The sequence below is a fragment of the Bufo bufo genome, chromosome 4, assembly GCF_905171765.1.
Source record: "Bufo bufo chromosome 4, aBufBuf1.1, whole genome shotgun sequence".
Taxonomy (NCBI): Eukaryota; Metazoa; Chordata; class Amphibia; order Anura; family Bufonidae; genus Bufo; species Bufo bufo.
This window is the reverse complement of record NC_053392.1, coordinates 420,192,031-420,217,007: the sequence shown is the minus strand read 5'-3', so window position 1 is coordinate 420,217,007 and position 24,977 is coordinate 420,192,031. Positions and strand designations below refer to the sequence as shown.

At 44.3% G+C, this 24,977-nt stretch overlaps 1 protein-coding gene across 1 annotated transcript in view; it reads left to right on the top strand.

Annotated features, from left to right (window-relative positions):
* The window catches only part of TOMM20 (translocase of outer mitochondrial membrane 20), a 112,664-nt gene that overhangs the window by 64,603 nt on the left and 23,084 nt on the right, over positions 1-24,977 (top strand). Inside the window, 4 exon segments of the mRNA XM_040429304.1 lie at positions 10,521-10,533; positions 10,536-10,601; positions 15,278-15,292; positions 15,295-15,419. Of these exon segments, the coding sequence (XP_040285238.1) occupies positions 10,521-10,533; positions 10,536-10,601; positions 15,278-15,292; positions 15,295-15,419 (219 nt within the window).

Sequence of the window (24,977 nt, the reverse complement as noted above, 5' to 3'; positions counted from 1 at the left end):
TTGCCATTACACCTAGAGCAGGGATGCCCAACCTGCGGCCCTCCAGCTGTTGTAGTTTTACAACTCCCAGCATGCCTGGACAGCCTACAGCTATCAGCCTACAGGAGGGCATGCTGGGAGTTGTAGTTTTACAACAGCTGGTGGGCCGCAGGTTGAGCATCCCTACCCTAGAGGCTTAGCGGTCTCTGAAACTGCAGCGCCCTATGCACTTTGACAGGGCCAAGCAGTGATGACATTTTCACTGCCTTACCTTATCAAAGTGCAGAGGACATGGCAGTTGCAGAGAGAGCAGAGCCTCCATGTGTAATGGCAATGCCCCTGTTGCTCCTAGAGGCTCATTTGCATATATTAAAACCATAATTTTTCTCAGTAATGCAGAACATGGGACCAACGTGTGTGTGTATTTGAGTTTGTCTATCTGGACCAGTGGCGTAGCGTGGGTTGCCAGCACCCGGGGCAAGCCAAGTATTGCGCCCCCCCCCCCCCAACCTGTGACCACGCCCCTTTTTACAAATCATGCAGTAGATGTCACCTGCAGTCCTACGTAACACCACAGATAACACAGTAATAACTCTCTGAGTACAGATAATGTAGTAGATGGGTGTGAGGCCCCAGAATTCAGAACACGCACAGTGTGACCTGAAGTCTGGGGCCAGGCTTCGGCAGTGTTGGTCAAATTCTATATCCCTTCCAAAAATAATAAACAAAAAACAAACTGATATTTGGATGGACATAACATACATTGCTATGAAATATACAGGAGAATATTGCACCATACCGTTTACATCCAGTGACATCTCCTGTAATGTAGACTTTCCTCAGCTTCTTCATTCGGAGATAGGACCGTCATGATACCTTCTTTCAGCTGCATCTCGTCTCTGCAGAGTTTCACAGATTTTTTTTTTTATTTTTTTTTTTTACATTCCTCACTTTACTATCATCCTCAGATAACAGACCTCCCCTCCACCCGTAGTGCCCAAAGGTATAATGCCCTCTGTATAATTATAATATATAATGGCCCCTCTGTATTATTATTATTATTATTATTATTTATTATTATTGCCCCCTATGTATTATTATTAATATTATAATGGCCCCCTCTGTAGTAGTATTTTAATAATTATGGTCCCCTCTGGATTATAGTAATAATTATGGCCCCCTCTGTAGTATTATTGCAATAATTATGGCCCCCTTCAGCCCCTCCAGCATACAGTCCCATGTAAGATGCAACCTTCAGCCCCTCCAGCATACAGTCCCATGTAAAATACATCACTCCCCCTGCCTTCAGCCCCTCCAGCATACAGTCCCATGTAAGATACAACCTTCACCCTGCCTCCAGCCCTTCCAGCATACAGTCCCATGTGATACATCACTCTCCTGCCTTCAGCCCCTCCAGCATAAAGTCCCATGCAAGATACAACCCCCAGAGGATGCCATCTGGCCATCTCTGCTGTCTAATCCAGCATACAGTCCCATGTAAGATAGAAACATAGAAACATAGAATGTGTCGGCAGATAAGAACCATTTGGCCCATCTAGTCTGCCCAATATATCTGAATCCTATGAATAGTCCCTGGCCCTATCTTATATGAAGGATAGCCTTATGCCTATCCCATGCATGCTTAAACCCCTTCACTGTATTTGCAGCTACCACTTCTGCAGGAAGGCTATTCCATGCATCCACTACTCTCTCAGTAAAGTAATACTTCCTTATATTACTTTTAAACCTTTGCCCCTCTAATTTAAAACTGTGTCCTCTTGTGGTAGTTTTTCTTCTTTTAAGATACAACCTTCCCCCTGCCTTCAGCCCTTCCAGCATACAGTCCCATGTGATACATCACTCTCCTGCCTTCAGCCCCTCCAGCATATAGTCCCAATGTCAGTGTCGCTCATTCAGGCTGCCTGTGGAGTCTGTCCTGAAGGGGCACTGTTGCAGACTTCTTTTCTTCCCCCCCCTTCTTTTCCCCCTCTTCTTTTCCCCCTCTTCTTTTCCCCCTCTTCTTTTCCCCCTCTTCTTTTCCCCCTCTTCTTTAACCCCCTCTTCTTTAACCCCCTCTTCTTTAACCCCCTCTTCTATAACCCCCTCTTCTTTAACCCCCTCTTCTTTAACCTTCTCGTCTGGAAGGTGGGCGGAGCCTATCGGTGAAGTGCCGTGCGCGCCCTGGTGATTCATCAGGGCGTGTGCTCCTTCTGCTGAAACTGCTCCTCACTCTGCGAAAAACTGAGGTTAACAGATTTTTTTTTTTGTGCCAGTGGCTGGTGCCTGGGGCAATGGCTCCCCCACCACGCTACGCCACTGGTCTGTCTGGATGTCTGTCTGTTATTTATGCGAGACCAAACACCTGGACCGATCTTCACCGAATTTGGCACACCGGTACATCAGGTGTCTGGGAAGGTTTTAGACCGGGTCTCTGCTCTCTAGGACGTACCATTCCTGAGATATTCCCAAAAAATGACCTGCATTAGCCAATACAAGCCCCCCAACTGCCATGCACACGGTCACATGTCCCTTCTGATTCAATAGACTCTTGCCGGCTCTTAGTCTCCACATACACACAGTTTTACTCCAGGTTTCCATAACAACCCAGCCATTTTTCTTCACTGCTGTAGGTCAGCTTTAGGCTTTAGACATGCACAGCTCAGCAGACAGTATCACACAATAGACTTAGATACACAGCAGACAGTATCACAGGTGACAGGATTAGATACATATCTCAGCAGACAGTATCACACAGGATACGGTAGATATTAGATACACAGCTCAGCAGACAGTGGGGCGGGATGCTGTAGAGGTCACTGTTATTGGGGATACTGTCTGTTTTAACGACGCACACAAGCATTAAATGAAATATACCCGTGCAAAGCCATGTCCTTCTGCTAGTGTGTGTGTAATATATATATATATATATATATATATATATATATATATATATATATATATATATATATTTCTATTTCTATATCTCTTATATTATAAAAATAAGTTTCTTTCTGTCTGTTCTTTATGCGCGACCAAACGACTGGACCGATCTTCACCAAATTTGGCACACAGGTACATCAGGTGTCCGCGAATGTTTTAGACCGGGTCTTAGCGGTCCTGAGATATTCCCAAAAAATGACCTGCATTAGCCAATAGAAGCCAGCAAGCCTTTCACTTAAATCCGAACTGCCATTTACACAGTGACCTGTCCCTTATTAGCCAATAGAAGCTTGCAGGTCCTATTCCAGGTTTCCATAACAACTGATCACATGTTATAGCAGTTCACAGGTCCTTAAAAATTCAGTCATATGACATGTGACTTCACAACTACACTGCTACATGCATAGGGAGCAGGGGCCACTGTTAAAGGGGTGGGCGCTGTGGAGGTCAATGTTAAAGGGGTGGTCACTGTTAAAAGGGCGGGCACTATGAAGGTCACTGTTAAAGGAGTGGTCAATGTTAAAGGGGCGGGCACTGTTGAGGTCACTTTTAAAGGGGCAGGCAATGTGGAGGTCACTGTTAAAGGGATGGGAAATGTGGAGGTCACTGTTAAAGGGGCAGGCACTGTGTAGGTCACTGTTAAATATGTGGTTACTGTTAAAGGGGTGGGCACTGTGGAGGTCACTATTATGGGGGAAACCATTGATATCTTTTAACGACACACAAACATTAAATGAAATAGATTAAATATACCCAAGCGAAGCCGGGTCCTTTAGCTAGTCTCTTGTATTATAAAAATGAGTGTGTGTCTGTCTGTCTGTCTAGACGTCTGTCTGGATGTTCTTTATGTGCGACCAAACGACTGCACCGAACTTCACCAAATTTGGTGCTGTGAAGGTTAAAGGGGTTCTACACTTTGTTTAAACTGATGATCTATCCTCTGGATAGATCATCAGCTTCTGATCGGCGGGGGTCCGACACCCGGGACCCCCGCCGATCAGCTGTTTGAGAAGGCAGCGGCACTCCAGCGGTGCTGTGGCCTTCGCACTGTTTACTGCCGACCCAGTGACCTCACGAATTGTATCACCTGGGCGGGGCTAAGCTCCATTCAAGGGAACAGAGCTATGCCGCGCCCAGGCCAGTGATACTAGTCGTGACGTCACTGGGCCTGCGGTAAACAGTGAGAAGGCAGCGGCGCTGCTGGAGCGCCACTGCCTTCTCAAACAGCTGATCGGCGTTGGTCCCGGGTGTCAACCCCCTCTGATCAGATGCTGATCATCTATCCAAAGGATAGATCATCAGTTTAAACAAAGTGCAGAACCCCTTTAAAGTTAAGGGGATGGGCTGATATGGAGGTCACAGATAAAGGGACGAGTGTTAAGGGGTGAGGGGCTGTGGAGTTCACTGTTAAGGGGGTGGGCTACTGTAGAGGTCAGTTAGGTGGGATACTGTCTATCTCTTAACGACACACAGAAACCTTAAATTAAATAGATGAAATATACCCGTGTGAAGCTGGGTCCTTCTGCTAGTGAAAATATATATATATATATATATATATATATATATATATATATATATATATATATATATATATATATAAAAATAAATTAGTTTCTGTCTGTTCTTTATGCGTGACCAAATGACTGGACCGATCTTCACCAAATTTGGCACATAGGTACATCAGGTGTCTGGGACGTTTTTAGACAGTCTCAGCTCTCTAGGATGTAGCGTTCCTGAGATATTTCCAAAAAATTACCTACATTATCCAATAGAATCCTTCAAGTCTTTCACTCATATCCCAAGTGTCATACACATGGTCACATGTCCCTTATCAGCCAATAGAAGCTCGCAGGTCCTTAGTCTCCACATACAGTTTTATTCCAGGTTTTCATAACACAGCCATTTTTCTTCACTGGTGTAGGTCAGCTTTAAAGGGGCAGGGCGCTGTGGATGACACTGTTAAGGGAGCGGAGTGCTGTGGAGGTCACAGTTAGGGTGGCCATTCAGGCCATCCTCAAAAGACTGACTTAAAAACCCCGCCTCCTGGTCTCAGTAATCCACGCCATTGACCTGGTTAGGCCACGCCCCCTCCCACTCGGCAGCCGAAGGAGATTAAAAAAATGAAAGTAAAAATCAACAACTTCTGTCAGTTACAGAGGTGGGAGGGAGGGTGACTTTCTAACTGCAGCTCACGCTCAGACAGCAGAGTGCTGCTGTCTGAGAGTGAGCTGTTCAAAAGGACATCCCTGTGTCCGTCCAGGCTCTGCACTGGACGTAGGACGGAGTCTGAATGCCGGACTGTCCGGCCTAAAACCGGACCTTTGGCCACCCCAGGCTGATGTGGAGGGGACGGTCCGCCATGGACGTCAGTGTTAAGGGGCAGATTGCTGTAGAGGCCACTGTTAAGGGGGCTGGGTGTTGTGGAAATCACTGTTCAGGAGATGGTGTACTGTGGAGGTCACTAATAAAGGGCTGGCCGCTGTGGAGGTCACTGTTAAGGTGGCAGGGTACTGTGAGGTCCCTGTTAAGGGAACGTGTGCTGTGGAGGTCTCTGTTAAGGGGGCAGGGAATAGTGGAGGTCACTGATAATAGGAAGATCCCCTATGGAGGTCAGTGTTAAGGGGCAGGGTGCTGTAGAGGTCACTGTTAAGGGGGTGGGGTGCTGTGAAACTCACTGTTAAAGGGCGGGCTGCTGTGAAGGTCCCATTTTAAGGAGGTGGGGCACTGTGGGGGGGGTGTAAGTGTTAAGGGGTGGGAGGCTGTGGAGATCACTGTTAGGGGGGTGGGGTGCTGTAGAGGTCACACACTGTTATGGGGGATACTGTCGATATCTTTTAATGACATACACAAACATTAAATGAAATGGCTGAAATATACCCGTGCGAAACCGGGTCCTTCTGCTAGTGGTGATCGCATGAAGCACCGCTTCTCCTTCAAACGGCTGAGTTGGTCCCTGCAGATCAGATATTGATGACCTCTCCTAAGAATAGGTCATCACTATGTACTGCCTGCATAACCCCTTTAACCCTTTCCCAGCTGGCTTAGGTCAGGGCTGGTTTAACCACTTGTATCTCTAGATTAGGAGCAGCTATAGACATAACAGGGAAACCTGCTTTTTACTTTCACCTGCTATTGTTTCTAACAGCTATATCACCTGATGTAGTGGAGTTCTGTGATTCTCATCTTGTTTTAAAGCTTAGACTGTCAGCAAGACCAGAACTATGTCTGTCTATAGTTGCTCACAATCCTCCACCCTCATCCTGCTTTGCAGACAGTGAGTGCTCTCTGCCAAAAGCATTATGGTTGCCTAGTCAACCCTGGTGCACGTCAGCTCCAGCAAGCCCTCAAGCACTGGAGTCTGAAAAATGTGGTGTATGTATATATTCAGGTGTTTTTTTTTAGTCCCTGCACACATGAATTTTGCACTGACATTTTTTTTTTACTACTAAATTTTTTTTTCTAGAATAACCACTTACATTTCGCCAGCTGTGGGTTTTTCCCCCACTTTTTTGGGGCATTTTCTGTTGATTTTTGCACACTGTGTCTTAAAGAGGACCTTTTACTAGTTCTGAGATTACACTGTGGTGCATGTTTAGGAGATGTGATATCGTTATTTTGTTTTCAGATATGCTGCTCCATTGCTGAGCTGTGTCCCCCAATGCGGAACGAAATTGCGGACGTGTGAATGGGGCTTAAAGGGGTGTTCTGCTTTGGGCAATCCCTATTTGTTTAGAGGGGTCCCTAGACAATAAGTTAATAAGTGTCTGCTGATCGGGCTTAAAGCAATCTGTAGGGAAACCGGTAAGTGGTTTAGTTGCTGCAGCACCACTACAGTGGAAATGAAGCGTTACGCATTATCCACTCCCATCAGTGAGCTGTCTGTAATACAGGACACGTGCTGCAGTGTGAGAGACTTTGTAATTGCTCTGCACTCTGACTGAATTGCTGGCCACGATTCTAGCTATCTTCATAGTTATTTGTTTATGGGGCTTCAGTAATGACATCATGTCGACAACACATGATCACTGAAATGCCTCTGAAGCTGGACAGCCTCTTTAAAGCAACAATGTAATATATCTGTGCTGGAAAGTTAGAGTTTAAATTTAAGAAGTAATTATATTTCCATGTGTATCTTCACTTATTTATATAATAAAGGGGTGGCCACTTTCTGGTTACTGCTGACCAATGTGTTTGTGAGATGACTATATGGCACTTACTAATACAGCCTCTGTTAAAATGCTGCATGCTTCCTTGTTTGTAAAGTCTTTTGTGCCCAGAGGCCCTGCTGTTTGAGGGTCATGTGACCAGGCAAATCACCTCCATGTGATGTCTCCTTGATTTAGATATATAAAGAAGTTTGGCAGCACTACTGTCCCACATAAGGAGAAGCCATTAGGAAATACCTTGAGGGTAATGTTGGTGCACGCAGATGAGGACCCTGGCTGATGATCCCGACGTCAGAATAGAGATACAAAAAAATCTGCAGCACTAGTCAGTGTAGTAAATCCAAAGTGGTTTATTCCATAAACAGCAAGGTGGTGCGACGTTTCGACCTAACCAGGTCTTTCTCAAGCAACAAAATGAATTTAGTCTGTGTGTGCTTTATTACCTTACAAAGTGGGTGGAGCTATCACTCCCCAGGTGAGGTGATATATCCAAATACATAAACATTCATGGGTCGTCATAATAATGAGGATCACTTCCGATCCAATACAGTGTATAGTAAATAATCTTAGTGACATAAAAATAGACACTCCTATATAATAACTGTCTCCTACCCAAAGGTGCGTCCCCAGGGTTTTACTCCATGTCCGCATGTTCTTGAAGTGCGCTGAACTCAGCGTCCCGGAAGTTGTACCACGCATGCGTCCCCACCTGCCGTTAGCCAATAGGAAAATTTTCCAAGTATTGCGTCAGCTGTTGCCAGTGTCCGCAGCAGAAGCGATTCACGGTACTGCATCAGATGAACACAATGGTGACGTAGGTAGTTACCATGGGGACGCGGCTATCCACACAACAAAGTCATGGATCGTCCGCGTTACCCCACGTACTACTCCCTCAATGTATAAGTGGCTCAAGGGCATAGGTGGCTCAGGGGCAAGTGGCGGTGGGTGAAAGGCCATCCCAATATCTTAGGTCCTTAGGCAATAGTATTTCAGATTACCCCATTAAACAACGGGTTCAAATCCCCAAATATTATATGTGGTTCCTCCAGGTGGAGCACCGATTTCCCTCAGTGCTCCCCCCTTCATGAGAATACCACATACCCATACATACTTCCTCCCTTAATAATGCCCATGTCCCCATCCGTTCCATCAGATGAGACATGTATACATTTTCAGGGTTATTTTCAGTCGCCAGGGGCGCCACACGGATCGATTCACTGCAAAGTGGACAACAGTCCAAGTGGCCCACCGCGACTGCCCACTCGTACATTAGTATATACTTAGAGGCACGGACCAAAGTAGTGGACTTACCCCACCAGCCAAACCCGGACACCACAAAATACTAAAAAGTCAGGCTTTGTTGAAACGGGGACAGCATGGGCAAATTGCGGATCAGGGAGGTCCCGGTGAGGTCTATCCTATGGGGAGACAAGAATAAATATATAAAAAGAAGTGTTAAGTGAACCCGTCTACATAAAATCCTCACAACAGAAAACTTTGTTGGGCACAAAACTTAGTTACTAAAAACAAAAAAATTGTTCATCTATACTGTGAGAAAGAGACAAAATGGACCCCTTACAGGAGACTCCCAAATTGAAGTCCCTATTGAGTCCCCTTGGTTCCCGTGTATTAACCTGTATATCCACTTAAGCTCCAATTGCTTAAGGAGGGTTTCTCGATCTCCCCCCCTCCTTAATGGTGGTACTCCATCTATTACCTGGAACCTTAATTGTGACAGGTTGTGTCCCAGTTTGTGGAATGTTCCGGTAACTGGGAGGTCCAAGGCTTCCTTGCGAATTTTGGACTTATGCTGTGTAATCCTCTTTTTAACCTCCTGTGTGGTCTCCCCCACATAAAGAGCCCACATGGACACTGGAGGATATAGACGACATAAGTTGAGTTGCAGGTATAGAACTGCCTGATCTCGTATCTTTTTCCTGTGTGCGGATGTACAAATGTTTTACCTTTTGTCATGTTATTACAGTGGCAGCAGCCTAGGCATGGGTAACATCCTGTTTGTTTATGCTGTTGTATATTCAGGGGTTTGTCTGCATGTACCCAATTTATCCCTGACATTGGGACCTCTTCTGTATGAAAACAAGGGAGGGTTTTTAAAACTCTGGGGTATCTGGAAATGCCTGGGAAGCAAAGTCCAGTTTTTTCCTGATCACCGTGGCAACCTGTCTGCTCACTGCTGTATATCTGGATACAAAAAGGGATTCTAGTTTGTTTCTTTGTTTTATTTTCATTTTTCTTAAGTAACGTTCCCTTTCCATCCTACGAGCTCTATCTTGGTGTGTATTCGTCAGTTGTGGGGGGATTAGCCTCTCTTGATAAATTTCTGGTTCATTCCTGTAATCTGACCTCCACCCTTTCTTCATCACTAACAATTCTGCGAACTCGCAGAAATTGACTGTAAGGGAGGGATTTTACATTGCCCGTGGTGTGAGCTGTCATATTGTAAGATGTTATTTTTGTCTGTATTTTTTTATGTCACGAAGATTATTTACTATACACTGTATTGGATCGAAGTGATCCTCATTATTATGACGACCCATGAATGTTTATGTATTTGGATATATCACCTCACCTGGGGAGTGATAGCTCCACCCACTTTGTAAGGTATAAAGCACACACAGACTAAATTCATTTTGTTGCTTGAGAAAGACCTGGTTAGGTCGAAACGTCGCACCCACCTTGCTGTTTATGGAATAAACCACTTTGGAATTACTACACTGACGAGTGCTGCGATTTTTTTGTATCTCGTCTCCTTGATTTAAACACAATGCACCTGCCGTCTGCACGTTTTCTGGCGTTTAGTGCAGATGCAGTGTATTTGAATGCAGGAGGCATCACATGGAGGCGATTTACCTGGTCACAAGACCCTCATTCAGCAACCATCTTATAGAGAGGACCTCTGTGTGGACAGCACAAAAGACTTTGTAAACAAGGGAGTATACTTTATGAAATATAGAAAATGGTGCAGAATTTCAACAAAGGCAATATTTGTAAGTGCCATATTATCATCTCACATTGGTCAACAGTAACCATGAAGTGGCCAACCACTTTAAAGCGGTTGTCCAGGCTTTTAGCTATCCTCAGGATAGGTCATCAATATAAGATCGGCGGGGGCCTGACACCCATGCTGATCAGCTCTATCAGCTCCCTTCTCTCTTCCTGCTCACCACTGCTGTCTATGGCAAAGCAGCAGCAGAGCAGGAAGAGAGACGGGAGATAGCACGTGCGGACTGCGTGTGCAGTCTCCTCATACAGCTCATCGGTGGGGGTGCCGGGTGTGCAATCTGATCTTGGATCTATCCTGAGAATAGGTAACAATATTAAAAGCCCAGAGAACCTCTTTAATTCTTTATTTTTGGCTTGTTAATGTAAAATTCTCAATATCTACTATGGCTACTCATTATGTTTTTCTTACAGCTTCCTGATCTTAAAGTGCTGAGGCTGTTCAAAAGTTTTTCCTTGAAGAAATTCAGTTGGGGGAAGAATTGCTTGCTCAAGGTTGTATTTTTTGCCATATTTTCTAGTAGCCGTAATGTATTGGTGGGTGTAAACAAAAACAATTGGGATGTATCTCCACTATTACATTGACTTCCTTGGTTACCCGCTGCTCTATACTTCCTGATTTCTTCTTGACCACATGAAATGTGACAGCCCAGGCAATCACCTTTCTTGTGTGTGGAATGTTTAGTACGTAGAGACCAGTGGAGGATCCAGGAAGATTTGGAATGGGAGCAAGTGGGGTATTGGTAATACGATTGTAACTTTTTTTTTTGTTGGGGAGTTTTTCTTTTCAAGGGGAGTTATAAGTGATAGTGTTAGCCTCCTTTAGAATTAAACACCTTCCCAACGTCTGCCGTACTTGTTAATAATAAGGGCTGACTTTTTACACTAGCACACACTGAGTACTAACAATGCGCACTGCGATGCCCATTCCTTGTACGGCATCACAGTATTAATGCACAGCGCCGATGGACCGCCTCCTTTGTTGTGTTTTCGCCGCTCGTTAGCCGGCGCATGCGCAATATTTACTGTGATGCCATACCAAGGTAATGGCATCGCAGTGCGCATGCGCGGCCCAAAGGATGAGTGCGCAGGCGTGGGATCTCGGCGGAATAACAAGTTGGTAGATGGGCGGGTGGAGGGTAGGAAGGGGCGGGGGGAAGCAATGAAAGGCTGAGCTAGCAGGGTACCTACGAGGGGTAACGCCGCCCCTGGGCACTTGCAAGCCCTCATTTGCATATGTTAATAAAGATCGTTTTTGAGTGGTTTTATCCAGGATTGATGCAGAGGTAACGTTTTTATTAACTGTAAGCATGCTAGGAGCTATGGGAAGGGTTAAAAAAAGTGTTAATGCTGATGACAGACTCCCTTTGAAGTGGTTTCCACTTTAACAATCACCTAACAAAGTTATTCAACTAAGTCATGCACGTGACTTTATGTACGGTTATCTGATCTTGTATGTTCCTGCCTGCTGGAGGTGTGTATCTAAAGCCTCATGAACACAACCATATCCATTTTTGCGGTCTGCAAATCGCGAATCTGCAATAAGGATACGGTCTGTGCGTTCCGCACTTTTTTGCAGCGCCATTGACTTCTATGGGTTTGAGGTCTGCATTTTGAGGATTAGAATAGGACCTGTTCTATCTTTTGTGGAAGTGGCATACAGATGTGGAAAGCACATGGATGTCATCAGTGTGGTTTCCACATCCGTCTCCTCAGCACTCCCCTCAGTGCGCCTGCGCCGATGACGTCTTCTCTTTCGGTGATGTCATCGGCGAAGGCGCACTGAGAGACGAGCCTCCTCATCTCTGAGCGCCTCGCCCGAATGACCGGAGGCGCGCGATTTTTGAATTACTGGACAGGGGCCGGCCGGAGGAGGAGATCCCGGCTGGCCCTGTCAATCAACGCGGCGAGGGGCGGGATTGCTGCTGCGGCTACCAGCAAGTAGACGCCCTACTTGCTGGTAGAGCCCTCATTTACATATTATAAAACTTTGTTTTATAAAGAATCGGCCGCGTGAAAGTAAGTAAGACTATTATATTCTCCTATATCGCCCTATAAGGAATCTAACTATCCCAAAAAAAAAAAAGAGTTTTGTGGGGTGACAGAAACCCTTTAAAGAAATATAATGTTTCACTTTCACAGCCAAGTGTTTCTAAATTCTAAGAAACACCTGTGGGGCCTGTAAACACCTGTGTGCTCAGTAAGGGTACTTTCACACTTGCGGCAGAGGATTCCGGCAGGAAGTTCCGGACGCAAACTTATGGCGTTTGTCAGACGGATCAGGATCCTGATCCGTATGACAAATGCATTGAATTCCAGATCCGTCTCTCCAGTGTCATCTGGAAAAACGGATCCGGCATACATTTTTTTCACACATTTTTTTAATTTTTTTTCAGTCTGAGCATGCGCAGACCGCAATGCCGGATCTGTTTTGCCGGAACACTCTGGGCCGGATCTGGCATTAATGCATTTCAATGGGAAAAAATGGCGGGCACGTGTTCCGGAATTTTGGACGGAGATGAAACTGCAGCATGCTGCAATATTATCTCAGTCCTGAAAAGTCAGAGACTGAACTGAAGACATCCTGATGCATCCTGAACGGATTGCTCTCCATTCAGAATGCATTAGGATAAAACTGATCAGTTCTTTTATGGTATTGACCCTGTGACGGAACTTAATGCCGGAAAATAATAACTTTAATGTGAAAGTACCCTAAACCCCTCAAAAAATTTCCTTGAGGGTTGTAGTTTCCAAAATGGGGTCACTTCTTGGGGATTTCCACTGTTGGGATACCTCAGGGTCTCTTTGAATGGGACATAGCACCCAAAAACCATTCCAGCAAAATCTGCCTTTATAAATCATGAAAAACATAATATATATATTTTTTTGTCACCTTGTCCCTCCCAAAAAATTAAATAAGTGATCAAAAAGTTGTACATAACACAAAAAATGGTACCAGTGAAAACTACAGTTCATTCCACAAAAAACAAGCCAATATACAGCTCTGTAGACCGAAATATAAGAAAATGGTGATGCATATTTTTTTTTTACTTTTCAAGGTTTTTATTTTTTTTAATAAAACAAATAAAAACTATACAAGTTTGGTATCACTGTAATTGTATTGAGCTGCAGAATCATGGAATCATGACATGTAATTTTTAGTGAACGGTGAACATCATGATGTCAAGACCCCAAAGCCTTGGTGAATTGTGGGTTTTTTCAATTTTACCTCACAAACTATTTTCCTGTTTTTCCACACAAGACATGGTAAATTTAAATGGTGCCATTAAAAATGCATCTTGTCCCACAAAAAAGCATGCATTTGGCTATGGGAACAGAAAAATAAAAAAGTTATGGACTTTTTGGAATGTGTGGGGAAAATGATAATAGGCCGGTCTTTAAGGGGGTAAAGTCGGTTTTGGAAATTTTTCTTAATTTCTAAGCGTTCTAAAAAAAAAAAAATGATGCAAACATAAATTAGACATAAGGAGCAGCCGACTGACATGTCTGGATCCGGCGTTGCCGGAACGCCACCTGATACCTGCTGGCCCCTATCACCATATTTGCTAGGTTGCAGCCTGATCTACTCGGATCCCCATTATAGTTAATTAGGCCGGACAGCAGCACTATAGGTTTCTGGGAATGCCGAGAGGATAGTGTGAAAGTAGTCTTAGTTATAACTATTTTATGCGGTGTCACATTTGTTAAAATTTTTATAATTTTTTTTATTTTTATAATTAACATGAAGTACGATGTGTCACGAGAACCGTCTCAGAATTGGTTGAATAGGCAAAAGCACTCCAAAGTTACTACTGCATAAAGTGGCACATGTTAGACTTGCCAAATAGGCTGTGTCAGGAAGGTGAAAAATGGCTGTCACGAAGGGGTTAATAGAAATTAAGTGGTCTTGTGTTAATTCTACCTTTTTTAGGCTGGATTCACACGTCCGTGTATTACTGCACTGCGGCGCACAAAGCGCACAGCGTCATAACAGCCTATGGACGCAGTGCGCTCCTGCATTAAGGATGCCAGTCAGGTATCTCACGGACCGTGTTCCACAGACGCGGAATTCAGCCTTAGGCCCCTTTCACACGGACGAGTTTTCTGCGCAGGTTGCATGCTGAGGTGTTCGCATTGCACCCGCACTGAATCCAGACCCATTCACTTCCATGGGGCTGTCAGTTGAGCAGTGATTTTCACGCATCACTTGTTCAGTGCGTGAAAATTGCAGCATGTTCTACATTCTGCGTTTTGGGTATGAATGGGTATGCGTGAAAATCACAAGGAAGTGCGGATTGAGGTGCGATTTTCACGCATGGTTGATAGGAGACGATGGGGATGAGAAACCCCCGGACCCCATTAAAGTAAATTCACTGTATTAGTTTCCCTTAAAATATTAGCATTCTTAATACAGAATGCTTACTAAAATGTCGATCTGAGGGGTTAAAAGAATACAAAAAATTTACTCACCTTACCTTATCCACTTGATCGCCAGCCAGCATCGTCTTCTTTCAGGACCTGCCAAAAGGGCATTTGAAGATATATCGTCATTCAGACGGACCCTGCGCTGAAGTCACACGTGCTCAACCACGTGTTGTAGCACGATTACATCATCAAAGGTCTTTTGCAGGTCCCTGAAAGAAGAAGAAATAGAAGACTAGACCGGCTGCGCGATTATTGGGATAAGGTGAGTTAATTTTTTTTATTTTATTTTTTAAACCCTCAATCGACTTTTAGTAAGCTGTATGTATTAAGAATTCTATTATTTTCCCTTTATAATCATGTATAAGGGAAAATAATAGTCTACAGAATACCTAACCCGAACTTCAGTGAAGAAGTTCGGGTCTGGGTACCACAGTCAATTTTGTATCACGTGTGTGCAAAATGCATAGGCATCTACGCGATAAAAAAAAACGCGACTGCAGTCAAAACTGACTGAAATTGCATGCGCACTGCCGTGGGTTTCCCACAGTGCATCCGAGCAAATCCGGGACGCCCGTGTGAAAGAGGCTTTAGTGTTGAAATTAATATATTTTATGTTGGGACATTTATATAAAAGGTGTTTCTGTTACAAGACGGTGGATTGAAGTGTGTGTGTTGATTCCATGTATATAGATAAGCAATGGAGTAGGTTTGGAATTGATTCTTCATACTTTTCCTTCTATTACTAGGTGAATTTGAAAAAGGAGTGATCACTTAACAAATGCCATTGCTGTTGTGGACAACCTCAACAGCTGCTTCAGGTTTTGCAGCAGGACTCTTCCGCCACAAGTCTTTCAAATGCTTCTGACCAAATTACCTACAATTAGCCAGGTAAAATATTTTGTTCTGTAAACTTTCTGTTGTATGGAGATTCAATACATTAACCACCTCCGGACCGCTGTACGCAGGATCGCGTTCCGGAGGTGGGCAGCGCTGCGCACAGTCACGCATATACGCGTCATCTCGCGAGACGCGAGATGTTCGCTCAAAGCCGGCCCGCGCATGCGCATCGCGGGCCGGCAAAATTAAAAGAAGTATTTCGTCACCAGCCTGCCAGCAACGATCATTGGCTGGCAGGCTGGCGATTTTCAAAAAAATCCAATCCAAAGCCATATAACAGATCATATTTACTAATATGATCTGTTATATGCTTGTCTGCTCCTGTGCTGGTCCTTTTCGTCGGTTGGATCCAGCACTGGAGCAGACTGAACTGTGAGTACACCAAACACTACACCTTAGCCCCAGGATCACCCACCTGCACCCCAATTAACCCTTTGGAACGCCCCCTGTCAATCACTAGTGAAAGGAAAAAAAGTGATCAGTGTATACTGTCCCTTTTTTTTTTTTCACTGGTTTTGGCTGTTAGGTTTTAGGGATAGTTTAGGCCCCTTGGTTATGTATGTTAGCGTCAGTTAGCGCCCACCGCACCGCAGTCACTTTTATTCGCTGTTTAGCGTATCGCTAATCAGCATTTGTACTTTTATAGTATCTGTAAGTGATCAAAACTGATCACGGTCAGATCTATAATAGTATTAGTGTCACCTAGCTCGCCCCTCCACCCAAAACGCAGTGTTGTGCCCGATCAGCCTGATCGGTCGCCCACACGTGCGGTTCACACCACAGCCCCGCCCCACCGCAGTGACAAAAAATATATATTTTTTGTCACTGCGCATTCATTTTACACGCACTGCGGCGATAAAAAAATCAGTTTTGATATTTTTTATCAACCGCAGCAGCCTCCGGTACTTCGCTAGCCTCCCTTTGTAAGGACAGGTTTGCTTTTTTTCTTGGGTAGTCCTCAGGGAATACCCCTAAATTAGTAGTCCAAAATGTCAAACAGGGGTATTCTTCTGAAGAGGCCTACAGGATTCTGACCCAGTCGGATGAGGAGTGGGAACCCTCATCTGACGAATCTAGCGGGTCAGAATATGAACCTGTGGAAAGCAGTGGCTCTCTGACCCAAAGTTCGGACGAGGAGGTGGAGGTCCCTGGCAGCACCTGGCGTACCCGGCCCCATGTCGCTAGACCACACGGTTACGCAGATCCGCTTCAAGAGCAGCAGAGTGGGGCTGGTCGCTGGCCGGATCACGTGGTGAAGGCATACACCAGCAGCGCAGCCCTTCCTGGACCTAGTACCAGCACTGCCGTACAACCTGGTGAAGTAGCGAGCACCAGAAGGGCAGTTGAAGCTGGTACGGTGGCAGTGCAATAGTTACCCCGTTCAAGTCCACCTGCACAGAGAGGCCCCGTAGAGCCCCTAGAGTCCCTGAGGTGCTGGCAAATCCTGGATTGGCAGTCACCAACTTCAGCCCACCAGTAGTTCCCCCTTTCACCGCCCAGTCTGGAGTTCGGGTTGAGACAGGCTCAAATCGGTTCGGCCCTGGGATTTTTTTGAGCTGTTCTTGACTGCGGAGCTCTTGGACTTAGTCGTGGCAGAGACCAACCAGTATGCCACACAATTTATAACCGCAAACCCGGGAAGCTATATTCCCAGCCTTTCCGGTGGAAACCAGTCCAAGTTTCCGAACTTAAAATTTTTTTGGGCCTTCTCCTCAACATGGGCCTGACAAAGAAGCATAATTTGCGGTCATATTGGTCAACGCACCCAATTCATCACATGGCCCATGTTCTCTGCTGCTATGTCCAGACATCGATTTGAGACCATCCTCCGTTTTCTGCATTTAGCGACAACACCACCTCCCGTCCCAGAGGCCACCCTGCTTTTGACCGGCTCCACAAAATTCGGTCGCCCCTCATAGACCATTTCAACCTGAAATTTGCAGATTTGTATACCCCTGAGCAAAACATCTGCGTAGACGAGTCCCTAATACATTTTACCGGGCGCCTTGGCTTCAAACAATACATCCCAAGCAAGCGTTCCCGGTATGGGGTCAAATTGTATAAGCTCTGTGAAAGGGCCACAGGCTATACCCACAAATTTCGGATCTATGAGGGAAAAGATCAGACCCTGGAGCCGGTCGGTTGCCCTGACTACCTGGGGAGCAGTGGGAAGACAGTCTGGGGACTTGGTGTCACCCTTTATTCGGCAAGGGTACCATCTTATGTGGACAATTTCTACACAAGTGTGGCCCTCTTTAGGCATACGAGCTAAGTGGGTATGGATGTTGGGCGGAGCTCCTATTGTCCTGGCAGACTCCTTTCCCCTCCTTTTTCTTTTTTTGGCAGAGATTTTTTCATCCACATTGATCGATGCGAATGAAGAAATCTGTGCCGTTCATTTTTTTCTTTCAGCCCAGCGGCTGAACGGAAAAAAAAAAATCTCATTACCTGTATGCTCAATATTAGGAGAATAGCAGAAACTCCTAATGCTGGGGCATACATGTAATGATTGCGGAGACCCTCAAATGCCAGGGCAGTACAAACACCCCACAAATAACACCATTTTGGAAAGAAGACACCCCAAGGTATTCGCTGAGGGGCATATTGAGTCCATGAAAGATTGAAATTTTTGTCCCAAGTTAGCGGAAAGGGAGACTTTGTGAGAAAAAAATTTAAAAAATCAATTTCCGCTAACTTGTGCCAAAAAAATTTTTTTTTCTATGAACTCGCCATGCCCCTCATTGAATACCTTGGGGTGTCTTCTTTCCAAAATGGGGTCACATGTGGGGTATTTATACTGCCCTGGCATTTTAGGGGCACCAAAGCGTGAGAAGAAGTCTGGTATCCAAATGTCTAAAAATGCCCTCCTAAAAGGAATTTGGGGCCCCTTTTGCCCACCTAGGCTGCAAAAAAGTGTCACACATGTGGTATCTCCGTATTCAGTAGAAGGTTGGTGAATGTGTTTTGGGGTGTCATTTTACATATACCCATGCTGGGTGAGATAAATATCTTGGTCAAATGCCAACTTTGTATAAAAAAATGGAAAAGTTGTCTTTTGCCAAAGTATTTCCTCTCACCCAGCATGGGTATATGTAAAATGACACCACAAAACACATTCCCCAACTTCTCCCGAGTACGGCGATACCAGATGTGTGACACTTTTTTGCAGCCTAGGTGGGCAAAGGGGGCCCACATTCCAAAGAGCACCTTTCGGATTTCACAGGTCATTTACCTACTTACCACACATTAGGGCCCCTGGAAAATGCCAGGGCAGTATAACTACCCCACAAGTGACCCTATTTGGAAAGAAGACACCCCAAGGTATTCCGTGAGGGGCATGGCGAGTTCCTAGAATTTTTTATTTTTTGTCACAAGTTAGTGGAAAATGATGATTTTTTTTTTTTTTTTTTTTTTTTTCATACAAAGTCTCATATTCCACTAACTATTGTGACAAAAAATAAAAACTTCCAAGAACTCGCCATGCCCATCAGCGAATACCTTGGGGTCTCTTCTTTCCAAAATGGGGTCACTTGTGGGGTAGTTATACTGCCCTGGCATTCTAGGGGCGCCCAATGTGTGGTAAGGAGTTTTTGAAATCAAATTCTGTAAAAAATGACGAGTGAAATCCGAAAGGTGCTCTTTGAATATGCCCCCCTTTGGCCCATCCTAGGCTGCAAAAAATTGTCACACATCTGGTATCTCCGTACTCAGGAGAAGTTGGGGAAGCTGGGTGAGATAAATATCTTGGTCAAATGCCAACTTTGTATAAAAAAATGGGAAAAGTTGTCTTTTGCCAAGATATTTCTCTCACCCAGCATGGGTATATGTAAAAAGACACCCAAAACACATTCCCCAACTTCTACTGAATACGGAGATACCAGATGTGTGACACTTTTTTGCAGCCTAGGTGGGCAAAGGGGCCCATATTCCCAAGAGCACCTTTCGGATTTCACTCGTCATTTTTTACAGAATTTTATTTCAAACTCCTTACCACACATTTGGGCCCCTAGAATGCCAGGGCAGTATAACTACCCCACAAGTGACCCCATTTTGGAAAGAAGAGACCCCAAGGTATTCGCTCATGGGCATGGCGAGTTCATGGAAGTTTTTATTTTTTGTCACAAGTTAGTGGAATATGAGACTTTGTATGAAAAAAAAATCAAAAAAGAAATCATCATTTTCCACTAACTTGTGACAAAAAATAAAAAATTCTAGGAACTCGCCATGCCCCTCACGGAATACCTTGGGGTGTCTTCTTTCCAAAATGGGGTCACTTGTGGGGTAGTTATACTGCCCTGGCATTCTAGGGGCCCAAATGTGTGGTAAGGAGTTTGAAATCAAATTCTGTAAAAAATGACGAGTGAAATCCGAAAGGTGCTCTTTGGAATAAGGGCCCCTTTGCCCACCTAGGCTGCAAAAAAAGTGTCACACATCTGGTATCTCCGTATTCAGTAGAAGTTGGGGAATGTGTTTTGGGTGTCTTTTTACATATACCCATGCTGGGTGAGAGAAATATCTTGGCAAAAGACAACTTTTCCCATTTTTTTTTTATACAAAGTTGGCATTTGACCAAGATATTTATCTCACCCCAGCATGGGTATATGTAAAAAGACACCCCAAAACACATTCCCCAACTTCTACTGAATACGGAGATACAGATGTGTGACACTTTTTTGCAGCCTAGGTGGGCAAAGGGGCCCATATTCCAAAGAGCACCTTTCGGATTTCACTCGTCATTTTTTACAGAATTTGATTTCAAACTCCTTACCACACATTTGGGCCCCTAGAATGCCAGGGCAGTATAACTACCCCACAAGTGACCCCATTTTGGAAAGAAGAGACCCCAAGGTATTCGCTGATGGGCATAGTGAGTTCATAGAACTTTTTATTTTTTGTCACAAGTTAGTGGAATATGAGACTTTGTAAGAAAAAAAAAATTAAAAATAAAAATCATCATTTTCCGCTAACTTGTGACAAAAAATAAAAAGTTCTATGAACTCACTATGCCCATCAGCGAATACCTTAGGGTGTGTACTTTCCGAAATGGGGTCATTTGTGGGGTATTTGTACTGTCTGGGCATTGTAGAACCTCAGGAAACATGATAGGTGCTCAGAAAGTCAGAGCTGCTTCAAAAAGCGGAAATTCACATTTTTGTACCATAGTTTGTAAACGCTATAACTTTTACCCAAACCATTTTTTTTTACCCAAACATTTTTTTTTTTTCAAAGACAGTAGAACAATAAAATTTAGAGCAAAATTTATATATGGATGTCGTTTTTTTTTTTGCAAAATTTTACAACTGAAAGTGAAAAATGTCATTTTTTGCAAAAAAATCGTTAAATTTCGATTAATAACAAAAAAAGTAAAAATGTCAGCAGCAATGAAATACCACCAAATGAAAGCTCTATTAGTGAGAAGAAAAGGAGGTAAAATTCATTTGGGTGGTAAGTTGCATCACCGAGCAATAAATGGTGAAAGTAGTGTAGGTCAGAAGTGTAAAAAGTGGCCTGGTCTTTCAGGGTGTTTAAGCACTGGGGGCTGAAGTGGTTAAACATTCTTTCTATATGTATTCTTCTGTGTGTGTGCTTTCAGATTACCACAGTGCAGCACAATATACTGCGCCTGCAGAACCAAATACCACAGTGCAGTACAATATACTGGGCACGCAGAACCAAATACCACGGTGCAGCACAATATTCTGCCCCAGCAGTACCAAATACCACTGTGCAGCACAATATTCTGCCCCTGCAGAAGTTTTGCTGGGACAGTATATTTTTCTGCAGTCTTATCCAGTTCTGCTTGGGCAGTTTATTGTGCTGCACGTTTGTATTTGATTCTACAGCAGAACCAAATACCAAAGTGCACGAAATACTGCCTTAGCAGAACCAAATACACTAATGCAGTGCAATATACCGCCGCAGTATGTGTTCGCTGAAAGAAGCATTCAGACCCTTTCTGCTGTTAGCCGAGTGTTTCTGATCAGCTGTTGTGGTGCGGAGATGCCCCTTTATCTTGGTGGAGTGATGTGTCCTGTGTGATCGCACACCCTAAAAGCCAGCCCTTGAATAAAGGTGTTTTCCATCAATATTAGATGTATGGGGGTCCAAGTCCCGGCCCTCATGCTGATCAGATGTTTGAAGAAAATGTGGATCTGACTGCTGCAGTCTCTTACTATGCCAGAGATGTCACATGGCCTATGTCTAGCTCAGCTCTATTTAAAGGTGTTGTCTCATCTAGCCGTTACTAACACACAGTTCTGACCACCTTCCGGACAGGAAACAGCAGAGCGTTCCAGCGCTTGCTGTTTCAATAGGTCCCATTGCAGTACATGAGAAATACGGAAAAATCGTAGCACAGCAAGTTATGCTGTTTCCATAGCTCTCATGCACTGCAATATGAGCTACTGAAACAGCGAGCATCGGGGCACTATGTTGTTTCCTGGCCAGGAGGTGGTCAGAACTGTGTCTTAGGCTACTTTCACACTAGTGTTTTTTCTGGATCCGGCAGGGTTCAGTAAAAACACTTCCGTTACTGATAATACAACCACCTGCATCTGTTATGAACGGATCCGGTTGTATTATTTTTAACATTGCCAAGACGGATCCGTCTTCAACTCCATTGAAAGTCAATGGAGGACGTATCCGTTTTCTATTGTGGCAGAGAAAACGGATCTGTCAACATTGACTTGCATTGGGGGTCATCCCGGATCAGTCTTGCTCCGCATCGCAGGACGGAAAGCAAACTACATGTTGTGGTTTGCTCTCCGTTCTGTGAACGCAACTTAACTGAACAGAATGCATTTTGGAGCACTCCGTTCTGTTTCGTTCAGTTTTGTTCCCATTGACAATGAATGGGGACAAAACTGAAGCGTTTTTTTTCCGTTATTGAGCCCCCATGACGGATCTCAATACCGGAAAACTAAAACGTTAGTGTGAAAGTAGCCTTAGTAACGGCGAGATGAGACAACCCCTTTAAAGGGTTATTCCTATCTCGGAAATTGGGGGCATAACACTAGGATATACCCCAATGTCTGATACGCGAGGGTCTCATCTCTGGGACCCACACCTATACTTAGAACGGGGCCCACAAAGTCCTAGAGGGCGCATGAGCAGCCGTCCTCCGTTCATTCCTATAAGAGCGCTGAAAATGGCCAAGCGGCATGCGCCACTATTTTCAAAAGGTCCAATGAAATGAATGCACATTAGATGCTTTGAACAAGCTTTTGATCTTAGCTTAATTTAATGGAGCTAAGCCACGAACGGACAGTCAACGCGTCATCAAGAGACTGCTGTCCGCACTCCACACCAAGAAGGCCATTTTGTGGCTTTAAACCTCCGGCCACACTTGAGCGCTACCTCCTACTGCAAACAATAGGAGGCAGAACAAACACTGCTGCCTGCTGAATTTTGGCGTGGTGTCCGCTCCAAAATTCCACTGTGTGAAGGGCTCTTAAGGGGTCTGCTGACATCCAGAAGAGTGATATCACGAGACACTGTCAGAAGCTCATGCCTTTTAACCGTTCATCTTGTTTATGGCATGAAAGCAACCTCCACAATATTGGCTGGTAAAATGTTTGTTATACTGTTAAACACAAGCTCATATGGTCCTATCAGAAATACTATAGACCAGGAATGGCCAACCTGAGGCTCTCCAGATGTTGCAAAGCTACAACTCCCAGCATGCCCAGACTGCCAACTGCTATCAGCCTACAGCAGGACATGGTGGGAATTGTAGTTTTACAACAGCTGGAGAGCCACAGGTTGGCCATGCCTGCTATAGACTAAAGATGAAATAATAAACAGTCCACCCCACTCGCCAGGAAACCTAGACCTACCCTACCTGTTTGCTTTTTCTATTAACTCCACACTAGCCAAGGCACAATAACTGCTAATCCTGAGAAAATATGGGACCACTAATATTGTTCCTTTTTTTCCTCCCTTGCTCCTTTCACTCCCTCTTTTTCTATGAGGTAACAGGGGAGCACATAGGGAACGGAGATGTTAAATCCAATGACACCCCTGACCTAGGTAATATCAATTGTACTACACCATTCCTACCCCTGCTTGGGAATAACATCTGTATTTAATGACTTGCCCAGGAGAGCACTCTTTAACTAGGGAATCCTGGGGAGTGACATATACATCGCATGAGCCTGTGTTAAGTGGCTGATACTTACAATAGGGGATTTGTGAGTGTGTGCCTAGCTAGATGCCAATTAGCATAATCTCTCAAAGTGGCTGATTATTAGAACCTAGTGGGATATGTGAGTGTTTATGTTGTGTGAGACTTGTGTGTTCATACAATAGCAATCAGAAGTTTAGAAGAAAAGGAGGTGGAGCCAGCGAGAGAACTCATATCATCTTTATTGAAAACTGTTCACATTAAGACACATCATGGTCTGGTCTGACAAGTTTCAACCGTAACAACGGTCTTACTCATAGACCGTTGTTACGGTTGACAAGTGTCAGACCAAACCAAACCATGATGTGCGACTTTTAATGTGAACAGTTGTCAATGAAGAAGATATGAGTTTACTTGCTGGATACACCTCCTTTTCTTCTAAGTTTTTCCAGGGAGTGGACACAGCTTAGGATCCGAGCATTGAGTCCACAAGCTTTTCTCTTGGGAGCTTGACATTCACCATATGTGATTGACTAGGAGTACCAGGGCATTAAGTGTGGAGGCAGCATGTAGATGCATGAATATTCCTGTATTTCCCCCCTCCCCCTGTATTTAATAACTCACACAGGAGCACCTTTAGCTAGGGAAACCTAGGGGGTACTGTATATGAGTGTGAAAACTCACACACTCCATGCTACCATAGATTAATTATTTAATCCCTTATTGGTCAAGCTTGTGTTCTGCTTTATTTTATGAATTATTTGACTATTGAAGGTTAAAGGGGTTATTCGACCTTTTTTTTATTTTTATTAATGACCTATTTTCAGGATGGGTTGTCAATATCAGATCAGCTGTTTGAGGAGATGGCGCACGCAGTATGCACGTGTCGTCTCCTTTCTCTCTTCCTGCTCGTTGCTGTATGTCTATGGGACAGCAGCAGTGGACCCACGCTGATCTGATATTGATGTCCTCTGCTGAGGATAGTTCATCAACAGAAAAAGCCGAGACAACTGCTTTAAGATTTATGATAATAGGGTGACAAGTTGGATTCCGTCTCCTTTTTATTCAATTCAGTGGAAAAAACAAGGGTCTCTCAGCCTCTCCTAAATCACTTTCCAGATGGATTGTAAGCGCCATTACTTTGGCCTATTCTATAGCCGGGAAAACTCCCCGGAAGGTTTTGGTGCTCATTCCACCAGATCAGTTTCCACTTCTTGGGCAGAGAGGGCTGATTCTTCCTTAGAACAGATTTGTAGAGCAGCCAAATGGCAGTCTCTGTGTACCTTTTTTCGTCATTGCAGACTAGACCTAGGCTTTAGAGAGCAGCTAGCTTTTGGGAAATTTAAGATTACACTCACCGGTAATCACTTTTCCATAAGCCCACACGAAGAAGAAAATAAATAAAATTATTTATATATATATATATA